General features: G+C 42.1%; 3 protein-coding genes across 3 annotated transcripts; all 3 read left to right on the top strand.

Annotated features, from left to right (window-relative positions):
* Positions 1–8,767: 8,767 nt before the first annotated feature.
* Positions 8,768–9,522, top strand: LOC306936385 (microfibril-associated glycoprotein 4-like; the record flags this gene model as incomplete). The annotated part of the gene is made up of 1 exon (XM_079519879.1): positions 8,768–9,522. Exon 1 carries the CDS (start codon positions 8,815–8,817, stop codon positions 9,520–9,522), a length of 708 nt encoding a protein of 235 aa, XP_079376005.1. The 5' UTR covers positions 8,768–8,814.
* Positions 9,523–9,930: 408 nt separating this feature from the next.
* On the top strand, positions 9,931–10,452 carry LOC306936427 (histone H2B-like). Its single transcript, XM_079519924.1, has one exon. It carries the CDS (start codon positions 10,014–10,016, stop codon positions 10,386–10,388), a length of 375 nt encoding a protein of 124 aa, XP_079376050.1. The 5' UTR covers positions 9,931–10,013; the 3' UTR covers positions 10,389–10,452.
* Positions 10,453–20,841: 10,389 nt separating this feature from the next.
* Positions 20,842–21,235, top strand: LOC306936434 (histone H2B-like). Its single transcript, XM_079519931.1, has one exon. The coding sequence runs from the start codon at positions 20,845–20,847 to the stop codon at positions 21,217–21,219; it is 375 nt and encodes a 124-aa protein (XP_079376057.1). The 5' UTR covers positions 20,842–20,844; the 3' UTR covers positions 21,220–21,235.
* Positions 21,236–23,322: the final 2,087 nt, after the last annotated feature.

Here is a 23,322-nt window from a genome sequence, read left to right as displayed (position 1 = left end):
TTAATGTCATATACCTGCCATCTCAATATACAACCCACAATGTACTATAATATACTCCATAAGATTGTAAAGACTGCTAGCATCGGATATATTGAAGTTTCCCTGACGTATGATTTGTACGTCACGCATTAATCCTTATAAATACCGCTAGATGCGGCATTCCCCAGCGACGGATCGAGCGACCACGACAGAGTCCAGCGTTGTAAACGGTTAAACGGCCAGTCTTCATCATGCCTAAAGTGTGCTGCGTTCCTCTTTGTAAAAACAACAAAGAAAAAAACCCAGACTTGATGTTTCATCAACTTCCAGCTGATCATGAAAAGAGACAGAAATGGCTGCACCCATCCACTAGTAAAAAATCTGTGAAACCATCCAGAAGAAGTTTGTGAACTCCACAAGTGGTGGAAATTAAGTATTCAAGTGAAGCTTATGAAGGTATATGTCACAGTGAAAATAGCCTTGAAACTTCTGATAGTCAGTCATGACGCAACTTCACCCTGTCTTTAGTGCCTTGCTACATTTACAACGTTTAAGTGTACATAAGCGTTCAGATTTCAAATATAAAGTGCTCACCCCCGGAGCTACGGATGTTATACATTTGCACGTTTATTAGCACCCGTGTAGTCCTTATTGTTCAATAAAAAGCATTTTTATCCGACGGCTGGCCAATTTCTAATTTTTTCGCTATATGCTTTCAATACGTGCCCTTATCGGTTGGGAGGTGTATTGCACTCATGCATTATTATAACCTTTATAGAAAATGGTCACCGATCGGATTAAAATGCATTTTCTTGAACAATACGGGATGCATGGGTGTTAATAGCAGCCCGTTCAAAATTCTAACATCCGTGTCCCCGGGGGTGAGCACTTTATAGGCTATTTGAAATCTGAACGTTTACAAATGCACATAACTTAGCCAGGCGCTCAAAACAAAGCAAGTCACGCCACGACGCACGTGAAGGACGAGCGTCATGTGAACCATTAATCCTACTGAATATGATATAGATTGACAATATCAAGAAGGCAGGCAAAATCATCTGAGGAGCATATGCTGCTATATAGGATTACACAGACTGAAATTGACTGCCTGAAAAGTAATGTATTATATTATTCTTCATGAAGCTCCCAATTCCCGTGAAATTGCAATATATTGGCTATATAAATAAATAGCCCATATATTGTAATATGTATTAAAACTGTAATAAATAAGATAGATTCTAATTGATATTTTATTATCTATAAACCTGGAGAATCCACTAGATAGTTGACAATATCTGGATATGTCACTCCTGGCCATTTAGTCGGGTCATTTTCCCAACTACTTTTAGGCAAATCATATGGACAAATTGATAATCCAACAAGTTTTATTTTTTCTTTCTACCGTCGGAGCTCCGCGGCAGGTAAAGAATTCATATACGCCTGCATGTTCACACCATGCACCACAAATACGGATAATGGTCCTCATTCACAACGGCGTTTACGCTCATACCGTTACGTAACGTGAGCGGAGCGTGAGCGGACAGGCATTTACGTGGATTCCCACATTACGTGGGAATTCATGAACTTGAACGTGAACTTGACGGTGACGTCGGATGGTCGGAATCTCCGCTAAAAGCTGCGCCAGCTCAGAGGGTCGTGTACTGCTTGCGTAGATTTATTCAGAAGGCTTTAGTCTTCATTCTGAATCAATTAAAAGTCCCCAAATCTCAGATAAAATATGTATGCATGTGTCCAAAACATTGGTCAGCACATAAAAAAATGATAGCTTATATAAAAGCCAAGTATCACTTGGATGCCTAAATGCATGCATTCTAGAGGCAGGTTAGCCTAGAGTCCCACCCATACAGAAACTGCCCCTGCAAACCCGACACCTTTTTATTTATTTATTAGGATATTTCTAGCATGCGCGATTGCGCTGCACTTGACAGCTTTCTACTCGCAGTGCAACGCGTTGTGAGCTTGTAGATCGGCTCTCGCGGACTCGCGCTGCATGTTAAAAAACAAACTCACAATTATAATAAGAACATAGGCCTACACTTATCTGCATTCTGCACTGTACGAATTCATTGGAAAATTAATATAACGGTGCGGTGAGCCCGGCCCGGACAGAACAGATTATTTCTATGGTTCACAGACATGCCGGTCTGACAGACAGACAGCAGTCACGAGGGCTAATTAGCCCTATAAAGAAATAGAAGTCCACATTATTGCATCAGCGCGTGCAATTCGGCCAGTCATAGTTTTAAGCCAGTGCACCTTAATTAATTATAATATGGGGAACTTATAGCTAGGCTGTAGGCTACTACATTGATCTCATCATGAGATCAATCAAGTTTGGTGCCAAATGTCCTGCGAATCATTTTAATATGACGACATCATCATAAATGAACCTGCACTTAGATCTGACAAAGAGGAGGCTACCCGCCGTATATGGTTTAAATTTTAAATAGCTATAGGCCTATGCCTACGTGTCCATGATCAGAACAAATCCATTCTCCACATGGCATTCAGACAGATGACAGTGAGATGATATTAATCTATTCCCCGCATGAATCAATGCAGCTCTGATAAAAATATCGGATATATGTTGTACCTCTGCAAAGGTGTGAGTGAGCAATTGTTCAATAGAAAAGAAAAGGCTTTATAATATAATTGCCAAGTATACGCTAGCTTGCTGCCTTGGTCCCAAACTTAAATAAATAAATGGCCAAGCTGCATTTTATACCGTAAGTCAGTTTGACATTGCTGCAGCGGTGCGGAGCAGCGTTCACCGTTTTGTAAGCTTGGGGAAATGATTTATATAGTTTAATGGTAGGCTATAGACAATATAAAGAATCACGCACAAATGTAATGGTATATGGATGTAAAAAAAGAGACTGCAGGTGGTGGTCGTCGCTCCGGCGCTTGACATGGTCAGATCATTTTCTTTTAATTTCCTGTCCTTTGATGGATTGAGTGTCAGTTTGTACAGTTTGTATGGTAGGCCTACAGTGGTATACTTTATACAATGGTGCAAAAACTTGTTTGTGGTCCTGTGGAATTATGAAATTAATAGAGGGCTATATTCATGATATATCTGCACAGCACTGACTGACCGCGGCAGTATAGCCTAATTTCTTTCCAGCAATCATTTTAATTTTAATTTGTGAAGCCACTATACTGGAAAATATCATTATTTTTGTTGCATTCCGTCAGGAGGACCTCTATTTCGTTTGAGCTGTAAGGCCTAGTTCTTTTTTGTTTTTTGTACTGCTGTCTGCTGAGTCATGCTTGACGCCTTTTATGGTGTGAAATGGGGCGTGGATCAATGCAAATGAAGTTATCCGCTGATTTTCCGATCATTTGGCACCCGCTCGCATTCACCTGCGTACCTCACCACATACACCTGCGTACCTGTGGTACACACCGCTCTTTGAATTGCACGGCAAAACAACGTTGCGTGATCGGACGGAATTTCCCGCATCTGTTTACGCTTCCGTTCCGCTTCCGTTACACTCTTGCGTATTTCTCCTTTGTGAATGAGGACCATACAGTATATGGTCCTCATTCACAAAGGAGAAATACGCCGAGTGTAACGGAAGCGGAACGGAAGCGTAAACTGATGCGGGAAATTCCGTCCGATCACGCAACGTTGTTTTGCCGTGCAATTCAAAGAGCGGTGTGTACCACAGGTACGCAGGTGTATGTTGTGAGGTACGCAGGTGAATGCGAGCGGGTGCCAAATGATCGGAAAATCAGCGGATAACTTCATTTGCATTGATCCACGCCCCATTTCACACCATAAAAGGCGTCAAGCATGACTCAGCAGACAGCAGTAAAAAAAACAAAAAAGAACTATAGGCCTTACAGCTCAAACGAAATAGAGGTCCTCCTGACGGAATGCAACAAAATAATGATATTTTCCAGTATAGTGGCTTCACAAATTAAAATTAAAATGATTGCTGGAAAGAAATTAGGCTATACTGCCGCGGTCAGTCAGTGCTGTGCAGATATATCATGAATATAGCCCTCTATTAATTTCATAATTCCACAGGACCACAAACAAGTTTTTGCACCATTGTATAAAGTATACCACTATAGGCCTACCATACAAACTGTACAAACTGACACTCAATCCATCAAAGGACAGGACATTAAAAGAAAATGATCTGACCATGTCAAGCGCCGGAGCGACGACCACCACCTGCAGTCTCTTTTTTTACATCCATATACCATTACATTTGTGCGTGATTCTTTATATTGTCTATAGCCTACCATTAAACTATATAAATCATTTTCCCAAGCTTACAAAACGGTGAACGCTGCTCTGCACCACTACAGCAATGGCAAGCTGACTTACCGTATAAAATGCAGCTTGGCCATTTATTTATTTAAGTTCGGGACCAAGGCAGCAAGCTAGCCTATACTTGGCAATTATATTATAAAGCCTTTTCTTTTCTATTGAACAATTGCTCACTCACACCTTTGCAGAGGTAAAACATATCCGATATTTTTTATCAGAGCTGCATTGATTCATGCGGGGAATAGATTCATATCATCTCACTGTCATCTGTCTGAATGCCGTGGAGAATGGATTTGTTCTGATCATGGACACGTAGGCATAGGCCTATAGCTATTTAAATTTTCAAATACGGCGGGTAGCCTCCTCTTTGTCAGATCTAAGTGCAGGTTCATTTCATGATGTCGTCATATTAAAATGATTCACGGGACATTTGGCACCAAACTTGATTGATCTCATGATGAGATCAATGTAGTAGCCTACAGCCTAGCTATAAGTTCCCCATATTATAATTAATTAAGGTGCACTGGCTTAAAACTATGACTGGCCGAATTGCACGCGCTGATGCAATAATGTGGACTTCTATATTTGTATAGGGCTAATTAGCCCTCGTGACTGCTGTCTGTCTGTCAGACCGGCATGTCTGTGAACCATAGAAATAATCTGTTCTGTCCGGGCCAGGCTCGCCGTTATATTCATTTTCCAATGTGAATTTCACCCAGATTGGACTGTCCACACACACACACCGACAGTGTGACTCAAAGGAGCTCCGTAACAAAACAATTTCAATAGGCCTATACTGCAGGCATTACTACACTAAACAACGTTGGATTCGTACAGTGCAGAATGCAGATAAGTGTATGTTCTTATAATAATTGTGAGTTTGTTTTTTAACGTGCAGCGCGAGTCCGCGAGAGCCGATCTACAAGCTCACAACGCGTTGCACTGCGAGTAGAAAGCTGTCAAGTGAGCAGCGCAATCGCGCATGCTAGAAATATCCTAATAAATAAATAAAAAGGTGTCGGGCTTGCAGGGGCAGTTTCTGTATGGGACTCTAGGCTAACCTGCCTCTAGAATGCTTGCATTTAGGCATACAAGTGATACTTGGCTTTTATATAAGCTATCATTTTTTTTATGTGCTGACCAATGTTGACACATGCCTACATATTTTATCTGAGGTTTGGGGACTTTTAATTGAGTCAGCATGAAGACTAAAGCCTTCTGAATAAATCTACGCAAGCAGTACACGACCCTCTGAGGTGGCGCAGCTTTTAGCGGAGATTCCGACCATCCGACGTCACCGTCAAGTTCACGTTGAAGTTCATGAATTCCCACGTAATGTGGGAATCGACGTAAATGCCTGTCCGCTCACGCTCCGCTCACGTTACGTAACGGTATGAGCGTAAACGCCGTTGTGAATGAGGACCTATATATCTGTAGTGTATCTCATATTATTACAGTGGTGTTACCTACATATATAATCCAAGATGTTGTAAACATACAGTATTGTTTCACCACCATTATTGTTGAATAAAGAAATGCATGCAAAGACAAGTATGTGGTATCACTTTTTAAATTGTTTCTCTATAATGCATTATTGTCATATTTACAATCCATGCTGAAGGATTCGTACCACTTGTCATACATGTTCATAATGATGCATAACAACTTATAACAAGGTTCATGAAGTACTAAGTGTTGGTCATACTATATTTTAAGCTCAGCAGAACAGCACATTATAAACAATATATTTAATCAGTTATAGGTCCTCATTCACAACGGCGTTTACGCTCATACCGTTACGTAACGTGAGCGGAGCGTGAGCGGACAGGCATTTACGTCGATTCCCACATTACGTGGGAATTCATGAACTTCAACGTGAACTTGACGGTGACGTCGGATGGTCGGAATCTCCGCTAAAAGCTGCGCCACCTCAGAGGGTCGTGTACTGCTTGCGTAGATTTATTCAGAAGGCTTTAGTCTTCATTCTGAACCAATTCAAAGTCCCCAAATCTCAGATAAAATATGTAGGCATGTGTACAAAAAAAACATTGGTCAGCACACAAACAAATGATAGCTTATATAAAAGCCAAGTATCACTTGGATGCCTAAATGCATGCATTCTAGAGGCAGGTTAGCCTAGAGTCCCATACAGAAACTGCCCCTGCAAACCCGACACCTTTTTATTTATTTATTAGGATATTTCTAGCATGCGCGATTGCGCTGCACTTGACAGCTTTCTACTCGCAGTGCAACGCGTTGTGAGCTTGTAGATCGGCTCTCGGACTCGCGCTGCATGTTAAAAAACAAACTCACAATTATAATAAGAACATACACTTATCTGCATTCTGCACTGTACGAATTCATTGGAAAATGAATATAACGGTGCGGTGAGCCCGGCCCGGACACAACAGATTATTTCTATGGTTCACAGACATGCCGGTCTGACAGACAGACAGCAGTCACGGGCTAATTAGCCCTATAAAAAAATAGAAGTCCACATTATTGCATCAGCGCGTGCAATTCGGCCAGTCATAGTTTTAAGCCAGTGCACCTTAATTCATTATAATATGGGGAACTTATAGCTAGGCTGTAGGCTACTAGCCTACATTGATGAGATCAATCACGTTTGGTGCCAAATGTCCCACGAAATTCGCGAATCATTTTAATATGACGACATCATCATAAATGAACCTGCACTTAGATCTGACAAAGAGGAGGCTACCCGCCGTATATGGTTGAAATTTTAAATAGCTATAGGCCTATGCCTACGTGTCCATGATCAGAACAAATCCATTCTCCACATGGCATTCAGACAGATGACAGTGAGATGATATTAATCTATTCCCCGCATGAATCAATGCAGCTCTGATAAAAATATATAGATATATGTTTTACCTCTGCAAATGTGTGAGTGAGCAATTGTTCAATAGAAAAGAAAAGGCTTTATAATATAATTGCCAAGTATACGCTAGCTTGCTGCCTTGGTCCCGAACTTAAATAAATAAATGGCCAAGCTGCATTTTATGCCGTAAGTCAGCTTGACATTGCTGCAGCGGTGCGGAGCAGCGTTCACCGTTTTGTAAGCTTGGGAAAATGATTTATATAGTTTAATGGTAGGCTATAGACAATATAAAGAATCACGCACAAATGTAATGGTATATGGATGTAAAAAAAGAGACTGCAGGTGGTGGTCGTCGCTCCGGCGCTTGACATGGTCAGATCATTTTCTTTTAATTTCCAATATAGCCTAATTTCTTTCCAGCAATCATTTTTATTTTAATTTGTGAAGCCACTATACTAGAAAATATCATTATTTTGTTGCATTCCGTCAGGAGGACCTCTATTTCGTTTGAGCTGTAAGGCCTATAGTTCTTTTTTGTTTTTTTTACTGCTGTCTGCTGAGTCATGCTTGACGCCTTTTATGGTGTGAAATGGGGCGTGGATCAATGCAAATGAAGTTATCCGCTGATTTTCCGATCATTTGGCACCCGCTCGCATTCACCTGCGTACCTCACAACATACACCTGCGTACCTGTGGTACACACCGCTCTTTGAATTGCACGGCAAAACAACGTTGCGTGATCGGACGGAATTTCCCGCATCAGTTTACGCTTCCGTTCCGCTTCCGTTACACTCTTGCGTATTTCTCCTTTGTGAATGAGGACCAATGTATACACTATTTCCAGTTCATAAAAATCACCCCCATGTGAAGTGAGGGGCGCTCTTATCATCATCATACATCATTATGTCTCAGGCATAGACGAAATGCTTTTATAATCGTCATGGGGCCATGTGGCCATGTGCGGTGCAGTGAATGTAGACAGTACACTAGTGCTGTCCACCTCGGCCGGTTCTGTGTTCTGTCGCTGGGTCGACGGCAGGTTTCAACGGCAGGCTCAGCCATAGCAAGAACAGGGTGTTCTTGCTATGGTGGTGGTTTAATTGTGAACAAGTAGAGTACAATACTGTATACATACCCTACCTGGCAGGTGAAACAGGATTAGCATTTGAATGTCTGATCTGCATATGGACAGGCAACGCGACCCACCACCCCCCGTCATATCCCTTCATTATATCCCTTCTTTAGGCTATAAACAAGTGAATACATCAATTTAAGTCTATTTTATGCTATAGGCAATAATACTCAGGGGTTACAACTGACCGAGTGTGTGTGTGTGTGTGTGTGTGTGTGTGTGTGTGTGTGTGTGTGTGTGTGTGTGTGTGTGTGTGTGTGTGTGTGTGTGTGTGTGTGTGTGTGCGCGCGTGCGTGCGTGCGTGCGTGCGTGCGTGCGTGTGTGTGTGTGTGCGTGTGCGTGCGTGCGTGTGCATGTTGGCAGCCAAACTGGTCAGACCTGGTGCAGAATACTTGTACAGTACAATCCCTTTACTGTCAATACGTCATCATCCTTATAAAAGAGGGTCCTCTAACCCAGACTGCATTGAACCTTCTACTGCAGCTGAACATACACTGACGCAGCACACTCAGAAATCCTTTGATCTGAACAACAAGGTGCAACTTTAAATACTTCAAGATGCTACTTGTTGTTGCAGTTCTGTTTCTGGCTGTAACAGTCCACTCTGCTCCTCGTTGTGATCTCAACTTGGTTCTGGACTGTGATGAAATCTACAACATCTCCACACAGAGTGGAGTGTGCTCCATCTACCCCACCACTGCACCGGTCAAGGTCTACTGTGACATGGACACAGACGGAGGGAAGTGGACCGTCATCCAGAGAAGAGTGGACGGCACGCTGAACTTCTACAGACCCTGGGCTCAGTACCAAGCTGGGTTTGGAGACGCATCAGGCGAGTACTGGCTGGGACTGGAGAACATGCATCTCCTCACCAACGACAGAAAGTATCAGCTGAGGGTGGACATGGAGGACTTTGAGGGAAACACGGCGTCTGCCTCTTACTCCTCTTTCTCCGTGGGTTCTGAGGCTGACGGCTACAAGCTGCAGGTTGCTGGCTTCAGTGACGGAGGAGCAGGAGACTCACTGACCTATCACAATGGTGGGAAATTCTCAACCTTTGACAAAGATCAGGACACCCATGGCCAGAACTGTGCAATTCTGTTTTACGGGGCATTTTGGTACAAGGCTTGTCTCAAGGCTAACATCAATGGTGTTTACCTGTGGGGACCGACGCCTCATGCACATAAGGGTGTAGTCTGGAGGCACTGGAAGGGTGCATCGTACTCCTTAAAGGCTGTGGCGATGAAGATCAGACGTGTTCCTTAAACATGTTTAGGTTCACATGTATTATTTTTTGCAATGCATGCATAAATGTGAATAATTATTAATCTTAACACAGAATGCATTTCCAGTATGAAGAGAGCATTAACTGAATGTTGCCTCTATATGCAGTGGTCTATGCGTGCACGCACACACACACGCACACACACACACACACACACACACACACACACACACACACACACACACACACACACACACACACACACACACACACACACACACACACACACACACACACACACACACACACACACACACACACACACACACACACACACAGGCACACGCACGCTATAGTCAAGATATAAGATTGGCAGAAACAAAGACAGTGTGAGACTCCTCCTTCTGTGGGTCCCAGCAGAAGCCAATCATTTCCTGGGAGTCGCATACTTCATTTGCATAGGCTTGCTATAAATGCTGGTGCAACGCCACGAACAGGTCACTTATTTTCTTCAATACACACAGAAAGAACCATGCCTGAAGTAGCGAAACCAGCGCCCAAGAAGGGCTCCAAGAAAGCCGTCGCCAAGACCGCAGCAAAGGGCGGCAAGAAGCGCAGAAAGTCCAGGAAGGAGAGCTACGCCATCTACATATACAAGGTCCTGAAGCAGGTCCACCCTGACACCGGTGTCTCTTCCAAGGCCATGGGCATCATGAACTCCTTCGTCAACGACATATTTGAGCGCATCGCTGGTGAAGCCTCCAAACTGGCTCACTACAACAAGCGCTCCACCATCTCATCCAGGGAGATTCAGACCGCCGTCCGCCTGCTGCTCCCCGGTGAGCTGGCCAAGCACGCCGTGTCTGAAGGCACCAAGGCTGTGACCAAGTACACCAGCTCCAAGTAAACTGTTCTGTCTGCTCTAAACACAACGGTCCTTTTAAGGACCACCCATCTTTTCCAACAAAGAGTTGATCCAAATACTGTAAGAAGCAAAATTAATTTGACTAGTAATTTGACTCCAGGTCATGAGACAGACATTAATGTCAACTGCTCAGACGAAATGAAAATTGCAATAACAAGGCACTAAATTAATACAAAAGCAACGCAACGAATTGGATATAATGTATGAACTACTATATAAGCTTGTGAACACTGGTTAAACTTAAATGTTTTTTTTCCAGCACGTGTATTCTATCATTGTGATTATATGCCCATGCTGATATTGATTTAATAACCACAAACTGTAGCAGCAGCCAGCTACATAAGCATGGCACAAAGGATCAATGCTAATTTAAACAAATCAATACAAACCTTTGATTACAATAATTATATACTTTGCCCTAAATGTTGGCTATATTTAGGCTAGCCTGGCTAATAAGCCAGACCGAATCAGCCGTTGGCAAAAAAATTTTGCCTGCCGTGTTATTTTTTGACGAAATCAGATCAAAACGAAATCGCGTCATCCGTCGCCGTAGCAACGAGCTGATGTTCTAACGGAGACATAAGGCATAGCTGTCCTCGCAAATGCCCCTTTTTTCTGTCACAATGCCAAAACATACCCAATCCGTTATCCGATCCGATTCTTGGGCAGACGGACACTCACATTATTGCGTTGTGGAAGTGGACCTTAGCCGTAGGCCCGTAGCCTATGTTTTGTTGTCATTAAACAGGAAGACAACCCCGTCTCCTTCCTGTGACTGTATCTCCAACAACAATACATAGCCTATGCTTTAGAAATGTAACAATCGCCATTGGAGTATAGCATGCAGCCATTAATGAATAAAGTAATACATGAATGAATAAATAAATGTATGTCTGTTTCTGACGGGATTCGAACCCCTCCCTTTGGCAGCATAACGTTTCCTAGACCTGGAGCATAATACAGGACGCCATTCCTAGCAACAATATTGTGCAATCATATTCAAATGATAGAGTATAAAACCATGCAGCCATTAAAACAATGGGACATGGGACCTAGATTAAGGTGAGATCTCATTCACCACAGGCACATTTATTTCCAACACGACTGTTTAATAGCCTACAGATTGGTTGCATATCTCCAACCATCATCACCTAAATTCACCATTGGCCTATAGTCATTGTTGTTATACAGGCTGCTCAGAAATAGTAAATAATAAATATGACAAGATAGGTTAGATTTGTTTTCAAACATGAGACTAAATATGCATGGCAAAGTGTCTGAGAAGCCAATGTGGTACCATTTACAAATGACCTCTGGCAGTCTACTAGCAAATGAACAAATGAACAAATTAAACAAAACAGCTCCATTTTACCACCGCCCTTACTGCTAGTCTTCCCCTTTTTACCTCCTTTATGATGAATTCCTGTTCTGTTCTCTGGCTATAATAAAGGGGTATTTGTACGTATCTAAATATTTTGATGAATTGAACAAGGTGGACGCTCTATTAAACAAGTGTAATGCTGTATTGGGTTGTCCACTCGCAGTTAAGAGTCTTTGTATTGAGTTGTGCTTGAAATATCCTGTAATTCTGCAAACTGTTAATACATATTTAAATCAAACAAGGTCTGCTTGAAGTCAAATTACCTCACTCATCACAGCAATGGTACAAAGTGGTTCAGGGCAAGCAAATGGGTCCTCATTCACAACGGCGTTTACGCTCATACCGTTACGTAACGTGAGCGGAGCGTGAGCGGACAGGCATTTACGTCGATTCCCACATTACGTGGGAATTCATGAACTTCAACGTGAACTTGACGGTGACGTCGGATGGTCGGAATCTCCGCTAAAAGCTGCGCCACCTCAGAGGGTCGTGTACTGCTTGCGTAGATTTATTCAGAAGGCTTTAGTCTTCATTCTGAACCAATTAAAAGTCCCCAAATCTCAGATAAAATATGTAGGCATGTGTACAAAAAAAACATTGGTCAGCACACAAACAAATGATAGCTTATATAAAAGCCAAGTATCACTTGGATGCCTAAATGCATGCATTCTAGAGGCAGGTTAGCCTAGAGTCCCATACAGAAACTGCCCCTGCAAACCCGACACCTTTTTATTTATTTATTAGGATATTTCTAGCATGCGCGATTGCGCTGCACTTGACAGCTTTCTACTCGCAGTGCAACGCGTTGTGAGCTTGTAGATCGGCTCTCGGACTCGCGCTGCATGTTAAAAAACAAACTCACAATTATAATAAGAACATACACTTATCTGCATTCTGCACTGTACGAATTCATTGGAAAATGAATATAACGGTGCGGTGAGCCCGGCCCGGACACAACAGATTATTTCTATGGTTCACAGACATGCCGGTCTGACAGACAGACAGCAGTCACGGGCTAATTAGCCCTATAAAAAAATAGAAGTCCACATTATTGCATCAGCGCGTGCAATTCGGCCAGTCATAGTTTTAAGCCAGTGCACCTTAATTCATTATAATATGGGGAACTTATAGCTAGGCTGTAGGCTACTAGCCTACATTGATGAGATCAATCAAGTTTGGTGCCAAATGTCCCACGAAATTCGCGAATCATTTTAATATGACGACATCATCATAAATGAACCTGCACTTAGATCTGACAAAGAGGAGGCTACCCGCCGTATATGGTTGAAATTTTAAATAGCTATAGGCCTATGCCTACGTGTCCATGATCAGAACAAATCCATTCTCCACATGGCATTCAGACAGATGACAGTGAGATGATATTAATCTATTCCCCGCATGAATCAATGCAGCTCTGATAAAAATATATAGATATATGTTTTACCTCTGCAAATGTGTGAGTGAGCAATTGTTCAATAGAAAAGAAAAGGCTTTATAATATAATTGCCAAGTATACGCTAGCTTGCTGCCTTGGTCCCGAACTTAAATAAATAAATGGCCAAGCTGCATTTTATGCCGTAAGTCAGCTTGACATTGCTGCAGCGGTGCGGAGCAGCGTTCACCGTTTTGTTAGCTTGGGAAAATGATTTATATAGTTTAATGGTAGGCTATAGACAATATAAAGAATCACGCACAAATGTAATGGTATATGGATGTAAAAAAAGAGACTGCAGGTGGTGGTCGTCGCTCCGGCGCTTGACATGGTCAGATCATTTTCTTTTAATTTCCAATATAGCCTAATTTCTTTCCAGCAATCATTTTTATTTTAATTTGTGAAGCCACTATACTGGAAAATATCATTATTTTGTTGCATTCCGTCAGGAGGACCTCTATTTCGTTGGAGCTGTAAGGCCTATAGTTCTTTTTTGTTTTTTTTACTGCTGTCTGTTGAGTCATGCTTGACGCCTTTTATGGTGTGAAATGGGGCGTGGATCAATGCAAATGAAGTTATCCGCTGATTTTCCGATCATTTGGCACCCGCTCGCATTCACCTGCGTACCTCACAACATACACCTGCGTACCTGTGGTACACACCGCTCTTTGAATTGCACGGCAAAACAACGTTGCGTGATCGGACGGAATTTCCCGCATCAGTTTACGCTTCCGTTCCGCTTCCGTTACACTCTTGCGTATTTCTCCTTTGTGAATGAGGACCATAGGTCCTCATTCACAACGGCGTTTACGCTCATTATGGTCCTCATTCACAAAGGAGAAATACGCCAGAGTGTATCGGAAGCGTAACGGAAGCGTAAACAGATGCGGGAAATTCCGTCCGATCACGCAACGTTGTTTTGCCGTGCAATTCAAAGAGCGGTGTGTACCACAGGTACGCAGGTGTATGTTGTGAGGTACGCAGGTGAATGCGAGCGGGTGCCAAATGATCGGAAAATCAGCGGATAACTTCATTTGCATTGATCCACGCCCCATTTCACACCATAAAAGGCGTCAAGCATGACTCAGCAGACAGCAGTAAAAAAAACAAAAAATAACTATGCCTTACAGCTCAAACGAAATAGAGGTCCTCCTGACGGAATGCAACAAAATAATGATATTTTCTAGTATAGTGGCTTCACAAATTAAAATAAAAATGATTGCTGGAAAGAAATTAGGCTATACTGCCGCGGTCAGTCAGTGCTGTGCAGATATATCATGAATATAGCCCTCTATTAATTTCCTAATTCCACAGGACCACAAACAAGTTTTTGCACCATTGTATAAAGTATACCACTATAGGCCTACCATACAAACTGTACAAACTGACACTCAATCCATCAAAGGACAGGAAATTAAAAGAAAATGATCTGACCATGTCAAGCGCCGGAGCGACGACCACCACCTGCAGTCTCTTTTTTTTACATCCATATATACCATTACATTTGTGCGTGATTCTTTATATTGTCTATAGCCTACCATTAAACTATATAAATCATTTTCCCAAGCTTACAAAACGGTGAACGCTGCTCCGCACCGCTACAGCAATGGCAAGCTGACTTACGGTATAAAATGCAGCTTGGCCATTTATTTATTTAAGTTCGGGACCAAGGCAGCAAGCTAGCCTATACTTGGCAATTATATTATAAAGCCTTTTCTTTTCTATTGAACAATTGCTCACTCACACCTTTGCAGAGGTAAAACATATATCCGATATTTTTATCAGAGCTGCATTGATTCATGCGGGGAATAGATTAATATCATCTCACTGTCATCTGTCTGAATGCCATATGGAGAATGGATTTGTTCTGATCATGGACACGTAGGCATAGGCCTATAGCTATTTAAATTTTCAACCATATACGGCGGGTAGCCTCCTCTTTGTCAGATCTAAGTGCAGGTTCATTTCATGATGTCGTCATATTAAAATGATGCACGGGACATTTGGCACCAAACTTGATTGATCTCATGATGAGATCAATGTAATAGCCTACAGCCTAGCTATAAGTTCCCCATATTATAATTAATTAAGGTGCACTGGCTTAAAACTATGACTGGCCGAATTGCACGCGCTGATGCAATAATGTGGACTTCTATATTTTTATAGGGCTAATTAGCCCTCGTGACTGCTGTCTGTCTGTCAGACCGGCATGTCTGTGAACCATAGAAATAATCTGTTCTGTCCGGGCCAGGCTCGCCGTTATATTCATTTTCCAATGTGAATTTCACCCAGATTGGACTGTCCACACACACACACACACACACACACACACACACCGACAGTGTGACTCAAAGGAGCTCCGTAACAAAACAATTTCAATAGGCCTACTGCAGGCATTACTACACTAAACAACGTTGGATTCGTACAGTGCAGAATGCAGATAAGTGTATGTTCTTATAATAATTGTGAGTTTGTTTTTTAACATGCAGCGCGAGTCCGCGAGAGCCGATCTACAAGCTCACAACGCGTTGCACTGCGAGTAGAAAGCTGTCAAGTGAGCAGCGCAATCGCGCATGCTAGAAATATCCTAATAAATAAATAAAAAGGTGTCGGGCTTGCAGGGGCAGTTTCTGTATGGGACTCTAGGCTAACCTGCCTCTAGAATGCTTGCATTTAGGCATACAAGTGATACTTGGCTTTTATATAAGCTATAATTTTTTTTATGTGCTGACCAATGTTGACACATGCCTACATATTTTATCTGAGGTTTGGGGACTTTTAATTGAGTCAGCATGAAGACTAAAGCCTTCTGAATAAATCTACGCAAGCAGTACACGACCATGAGAGCTGGCGCAGCTTATAGCGGAGTTTCCGACCAAACAACGTCACCGTCAAGTTCACGTTCAACTTCATGAATTCCCCCGTAATGTGGGAATCCACGTAAATGCCTGTCCGCTCACGTTACGTAACGTTATGAGCGTAAACGCCGTTGTGAATGAGGACCAAAGTGACGTTACGTGAGCGGAGCGTGAGCGGACAGGCATTTACGTGGATTCCCACATTACGTGGGAATTCATGAACTTGAACGTGAACTTGACGGTGACGTGGGTTGGTCGGAAATTCCGCTGAAAGCTGCGCCACCTCTCATGGTCGTGTACGGCTTGCGTAGATGTATTAAGAAGGCTTTAGTCTTCATGCTGACTCAATTAAAAGTCCCCAAACCTCAGATAAAATATGTAGGCATATGCAAAAAAAATGATAGCTTATATAAAAGCCAAGTATCACTTGTATGCCTAAATGCAAGCATTCTAGAGGCAGGTTAGCCTAGAGTCCCATACAGAAACTGCCCCTTCAAGCCCGACACCTTTTTATTTATTTATTAGGATATTTCTAGCATGCGCGATTGCGCTGCTCACTTGACAGCTTTCTACTCGCAGTGCAACGCGTTGTGAGCTTGTAGATCGGCTCTCGCGGACTCGCGCTGCATGTTAAAAAACAAACTCACAATTATTATAAGAACATACACTTATCTGCATTCTGCACTGTACGAATCCAACGTTGTTTAGTGTAGTAATGCCTGCAGTAGGCCTATTGAAATTGTTTTGTTACGGAGCTCCTTTGAGTCACACTGTCGGTGTGTGTGTGTGTGTGGACAGTCCAATCTGGGTGAAATTCACATTGGAAAATGAATATAACGGCGAGCCTGGCCCGGACAGAACAGATTATTTCTATGGTTCACAGACATGCCGGTCTGACAGACAGACAGTAGTCACGAGGGCTAATTAGCCCTATACAAATATAGAAGTCCACATTATTGCATCAGCGCGTGCAATTCGGCCAGTCATAGTTTTAAGCCAGTGCACCTTAATTAATTATAATATGGGGAACTTATAGCTAGGCTGTAGGCTACTATATTGATCTCATCATGAGATCAATCAAGTTTGGTGCCAAATGTCCCGTGAATCATTTTAATATGACGACATCATGAAATGAACCTGCACTTAGATCTGACAAAGAGGAGGCTACCCGCCGTATATGGTTGAAAATTTAAATAGCTATAGGCCTATGCCTACGTGTCCATGATCAGAACAAATCCATTCTCCACATGGCATTCAGACAGATGACAGTGAGATGATATTAATCTATTCCCCGCATGAATCAATGCAGCTCTGATAAAAATATTGGATATATGTTTTACCTCTGCAAAGGTGTGAGTGAGCAATTGTTCAATAGAAAAGAAAAGGCTTTATAATATAATTGCCAAGTATAGGCTAGCTTGGAATACGAGACGCTTGCTGCCTTGGTCCCGAACTTAAATAAATAAATGGCCAAGCTGCATTTTATACCGTAAGTCAGCTTGCCATTGCTGTAGCGGTGCGGAGCAGCGTTCACCGTTTTGTAAGCTTGGGAAAATGATTTATATAGTTTAATGGTAGGCTATAGACAATATAAAGAATCACGCACAAATGTAATGGTATATGGATGTAAAAAAAGAGACTGCAGGTGGTGGTCGTCGCTCCGGCGCTTGACATGGTCAGATCATTTTCTTTTAATTTCCTGTCCTTTGATGGATTGAGTGTCAGTTTGTACAGTTTGTATGGTAGGCCTATAGTGGTATACTTTATACAATGGTGCAAAAACTTGTTTGTGGTCCTGTGGAATTATGAAATTAATAGAGGGCTATATTCATGATATATCTGCACAGCATGCACTGACTGACCGCGGCAGTATAGCCTAATTTCTTTCCAGCAATCATTTTTATTTTAATTTGTGAAGCCACTATACTGGAAAATATCATTATTTTGTTGCATTCCGTCAGGAGGACCTCTATTTCGTTTGAGCTGTAAGACCTATAGTTCTTTTTTGTTTTTTTTACTGCTGTCTGCTGAGTCATGCTTGACGCCTTTTATGGTGTGAAATGGGGCGTGGATCAATGCAAATGAAGTTATCCGGTGATTTTCCGATCATTTGGCACCCGCTCGCATTCACCTGCGTACCTCACAACATACACCTGCGTACCTGTGGTACACACCGCTCTTTGAATTGCACGGCAAAACAACGTAGCGTGATCGGACGGAATTTCCCGCATATGTTTACGCTTCCGTTACGCTTCCGTTACACTCGGCGTATTTCTCCTTTGTGAATGAGGACCATAGTCTTTTAGTGGACTGACTACTAGATTATATAAATGCATTGAGAGATTAGAACGTGGGTTATAATTGTATTTAATTTGGAGCGTGGAATAGAAGATTTACTCATTTACCCTAGTCTGTATTTTAGCGACAGTAGATTTTGCAAACTGTTAATAGATATTTCAATCAATTAATCAATCAATCAATGCAGAAACAAAGACAGTGGTCCTCATTCACAAAGGAGAAATACACCAGAGTGTAACGGAAGCGTAACGGAAGCGTAAACAGATGCGGGAAATTCCGTCCGATCACGCAACGTTGTTTTGCCGTGCAATTCAAAGAGCGGTGTGTACCACAGGTACGCAGGTGTATGTTGTGAGATACGCAGGTGAATGCGAGCGGGTGCCAAATGATCGGAAAATCAGCGGATAACTTCATTTGCATTGATCCACGCCCCATTTCACACCATAAAAGGCGTCAAGCATGACTCAGCATGACAGCAGTAAAAAAAACAAAAAAGAACTATAGGCCTTACAGCTCAAACGAAATAGAGGTCCTCCTGACGGAATGCAACAAAATAATGATAGTTTCCAGTATAGTGGCTTCACAAATTAAAATAAAAATGATTGCTGGAAAGAAATTAGGCTATACTGCCGCGGTCAGTCAGTGCTGTGCAGATATATCATGAATATAGCCCTCTATTAATTTCATAATTCCACAGGACCACAAACAAGTTTTTGCACCATTGTATAAAGTATACCACTATAGGCCTACCATACAAACTGTACAAACTGACACTCAATCCATCAAAGGACAGGAAATTAAAAGAAAATGATCTGACCATGTCAAGCGCCGGAGCGACCACAGTCTCTTTTTTTACATCCATATACCATTACATTTGTGCGTGATTCTTTATATTGTCTATAGCCTACCATTAAACTATATAAATCATTTTCCCAAGCTTACAAAACGGTGAACGCTGCTCGAGTCTGCACCGCTACAGCAATGGCAAGCTGACTTACCGTATAAAATGCAGCTTGGCCATTTATTTATTTAAGTTCGGGACCAAGGCAGCAAGCTAGCCTATACTTGGCAATTATATTATAAAGCCTTTTCTTTTCTATTGAACAATTGCTCACTCACACCTTTGCAGAGGTAAAACATATATCCGATATTTTTATCAGAGCTGCATTGATTCATGCGGGGAATAGATTAATATCATCTCACTGTCATCTGTCTGAATGCCATGTGGAGAACCACATACGGCGGGTAGCCTCCTCTTTGTCAGATCTAAGTGCAGGTTCATTTCATGATGTCGTCATATTAAAATGATTCACGGGACATTTGGCACCAAACTTGATTGATCTCATGATGAGATCAATGTAGTAGCCTACAGCCTAGCTATAAGTTCCCCATATTATAATTCATTAAGGTGCACTGGCTTAAAACTATGACTGGCCGAATTGCACGCGCTGATGCAATAATGTGGACTTCTATATTTGTATAGGGCTAATTAGCCCTCGTGACTGCTGTCTGTCTGTCAGACCGGCATGTCTGTGAACCATAGAAATAATCTGTTCTGTCCGGGCCAGGCTCGCCGTTATATTCATTTTCCAATGTGAATTTCACCCAGATTGGACTGTCCACACACACACACCGACAGTGTGACTCAAAGGAGCTCCGTAACAAAACAATTTCAATAGGCCTACTGCAGGCATTACTACACTAAACAACGTTGGATTCGTACAGTGCAGAATGCAGATAAGTGTATGTTCTTATAATAATTGTGAGTTTGTTTTTTAACATGCAGCGCGAGTCCGCGAGAGCCGATCTACAAGCTCACAACCGTTGCACTGCGAGTAGAAAGCTGTCAAGTGAGCAGCGCAATCGCGCATGCTAGAAATATCCTAATAAATAAATAAAAAGGTGTCGGGCTTGCAGGGGCAGTTTCTGTATGGGACTCTAGGCTAACCTGCCTCTAGAATGCTTGCATTTAGGCATACAAGTGATACTTGGCTTTTATATAAGCTATCATTTTTTGTATGTGCTGACCAATGTTGACACATGCCTACATATTTTATCTGAGGTTTGGGGACTTTTAATTGAGTCAGCATGAAGACTAAAGCCTTCTGAATAAATCTACGCAAGCAGTACACGACCCTCTGAGCTGGCGCAGTTTATAGCGGAGTTTCCGACCAAACAACGTCACCGTCAAGTTCACGTTCAAGTTCATGAATTCCCACGTAATGTGGGAATCCACGCAAATGCCTGTCCGCTCACGCTCCGCTCACGTTACGTAACGTTATGAGCGTAAACGCCGTTGTGAATGAGGACCAGTGTGAGTCTCCTCCCTCTGTGGGTCACATGAGCAGTGGCAGAAGAAGCCAATCATATGCTGGGAGTAGCACACTTCATTTGCATAGACTTGCTATAAATACTGGTGCAACGCCGAAACACAGTTCACTCCTTTTCTTAAATCACTGAGAAAGAAACATGCCTGAAGTAGTAAAGCCAGCGCCCAAGAAGGGCTCCAAGAAAGCCGTCACCAAGACCGCTGCGAAGGGCGGCAAGAAGCGCAGAAAGTCCAGGAAGGAGAGCTACGCCATCTACATATACAAGGTCCTGAAGCAGGTCCACCCCGACACCGGCGTCTCTTCCAAGGCCATGGGCATCATGAACTCCTTCGTCAACGACATCTTTGAGCGCATCGCCGGTGAAGCCTCCAAACTGGCTAACTACAACAAGCGCCGCACCATCACATCCAGGGAGATTCAGACCGCGGTCCGCCTGCTGCTCCCCGGTGAGCTGGCCAAGCACGCCGTGTCTGAAGGCACCAAGGCTGTGACCAAGTACACCAGCTCAAAGTAAACTGCATAGTCTGCTATTAAAACACAACGGTCCTTTTAAGGACCACCCATCTTTTCCAAGAAATAGTTCATCCTAATACTATACACAAAAGGATATTAGAGTGTCAGCTAAACCAGTTTCATCTGACATGAATGTGAATACAGTGATCAGAGGCATACATTGTGCAATACGTAATCGACATTGTTTAATTCATAAGCAACAATGATTCCTTTAAATCGGGTCTAATGTTTATGAACTTTAGAGGAGTTTGTGAACATGTAGATTCATATTTCAAGTGCATATAGCTTCAATTAAAAGCTACGTACAGCCAATGTTATCATCCACCATTAATTAAGGTGCTGTATTTTCGAAGTTGTGAATACATCTATCATTGTGATTGAAATGCTCATGCTGCTATAGATGTAAGCATGGTACACAGGATCAATTAAAAAAGTGGATATTTTACATTTACCATAAATATATTTAGCCCCCACATGTTTACAGGGACAATTGAGCCCACAAATAAAACTACCTATTACACAGAAGTGTAGGGTAATTGTATTACTTAGGCCTACTTTAAATTACAACTGAACAAATAAATTAAGTAATAACACACTGTGCTGTTAATGCAGACATAATGGTCAGACTGATCAATGCCATTTGGCTATTCTGAGTGGCCAAACAGCATTGACCACGCCTCCAGGTCTTAAGTTAAGTCATAAGACCTGGTACTTAAGACACGCATAATACTGCCCTAAGTGTCTGAAAAGCTCCCTCACTATAGGTCATGTTATAAACAAACTGTTAATCTACCTGCTCATATTTACTATTTCTAAGTAGCCTATACAGGATGACATGATGAATAATATATGATGATGGCGATATTAAGAAATCTGTATTAAACAGCCGTATTGGAAATCAGTGTGATGAATGACATCATTCTCAAGTTAATCTAGGTCCCATGTCTGTTGTTTTGAGTTGTGTTAACTGGATTTGTACTCTATGTGTTATCTACTGTTCAGAGATGGAGTTCACATAATGGCACACAGGGCTATGCTTCAGACTGGTGTGCTCCTTTTGACATTGGGAGGAGTTCGAATCCTGTGAGATGCTGACAGTTATTTATTTATTCAGTCATCCATTGATGCGTTTATTTTGACGCTTTAAATGGGCTGAATATTGTGTGTGAAACATTAGCACCATTAGCTTTGATAATTTGGAGCACGTACATTGACTGGCGTGACTTGGGTCAGTTGAATGTGGCTTTTGGGCATATTTAGGTCATGTTATAAACAAATTGTTAATTTAACATATCATGCATTTACTATTTCTATGTAGCCTGTAGGCCTATAACATAATGACCATAAGGTGAACGTATAGGTGATGATGGTGAGAGACGTTAGAAACAAATCTGTAGGCCTATTAAACAGCCGTTTTGGAAATCGGTGTGATTAATGAGATTTCAAGTTAATCTAGTTCCCCATGTTAGTTTTGAGTTGTGATGGCTGCTTTTATAAACTATAATTTGAATATGAGTACAACATGTCATGGCTAGAATGGCTCACTGTAGTAGTTCCATGACTGGGAAATGTTATGCTGAAAAACGGAGGAGTTCGAAACCCGTCAGAAACAAACGTTCATTTATTTACGGTATGTATTTATTATTTCATCGATGCGTTTATATTGACGCATTACATGGGCTGCATAGTTAATGTATGTGACACATGTTTACTTATAGTTGCATTTATAAAACGAATTGTTGTACATAGACAGTCACAGGAAGAAGGCGAGTATCTTCCTGTTTCTCAACAACAATCACAACAACAAAACACAGGGCTAAAGGGTGTGCAACCACAACGCAATGTGAGTGTCCGTCCGTCTCCCCGACGCTTCTTAATCCAAACGAGAATCAGATCGGTATGTTTTGTTTAAATTGGCATTGATGAGGACAGCTACATAGTGTGGGGTCCGTGTAGGACCACAATGGAAGCCCAGCCGGGCACTGTTTTACTGGCAAATCTAAGCTAGAAAATATAAGACTTCCGGGGGACGATCTCTTCAAAATAAGAGTACCCTCTAGAGTATTGAAAAAAAGATTAATTTGCACATTAAAACTATAAATTA

Source organism: Electrona antarctica, assembly GCF_951216825.1.
Source record: "Electrona antarctica genome assembly, chromosome: 14".
Lineage (NCBI taxonomy): Eukaryota > Metazoa > Chordata > Actinopteri > Myctophiformes > Myctophidae > Electrona > Electrona antarctica.
Note: the sequence above shows the minus strand (reverse complement) of the source record. Positions and strands in the feature narration are given on the sequence as shown.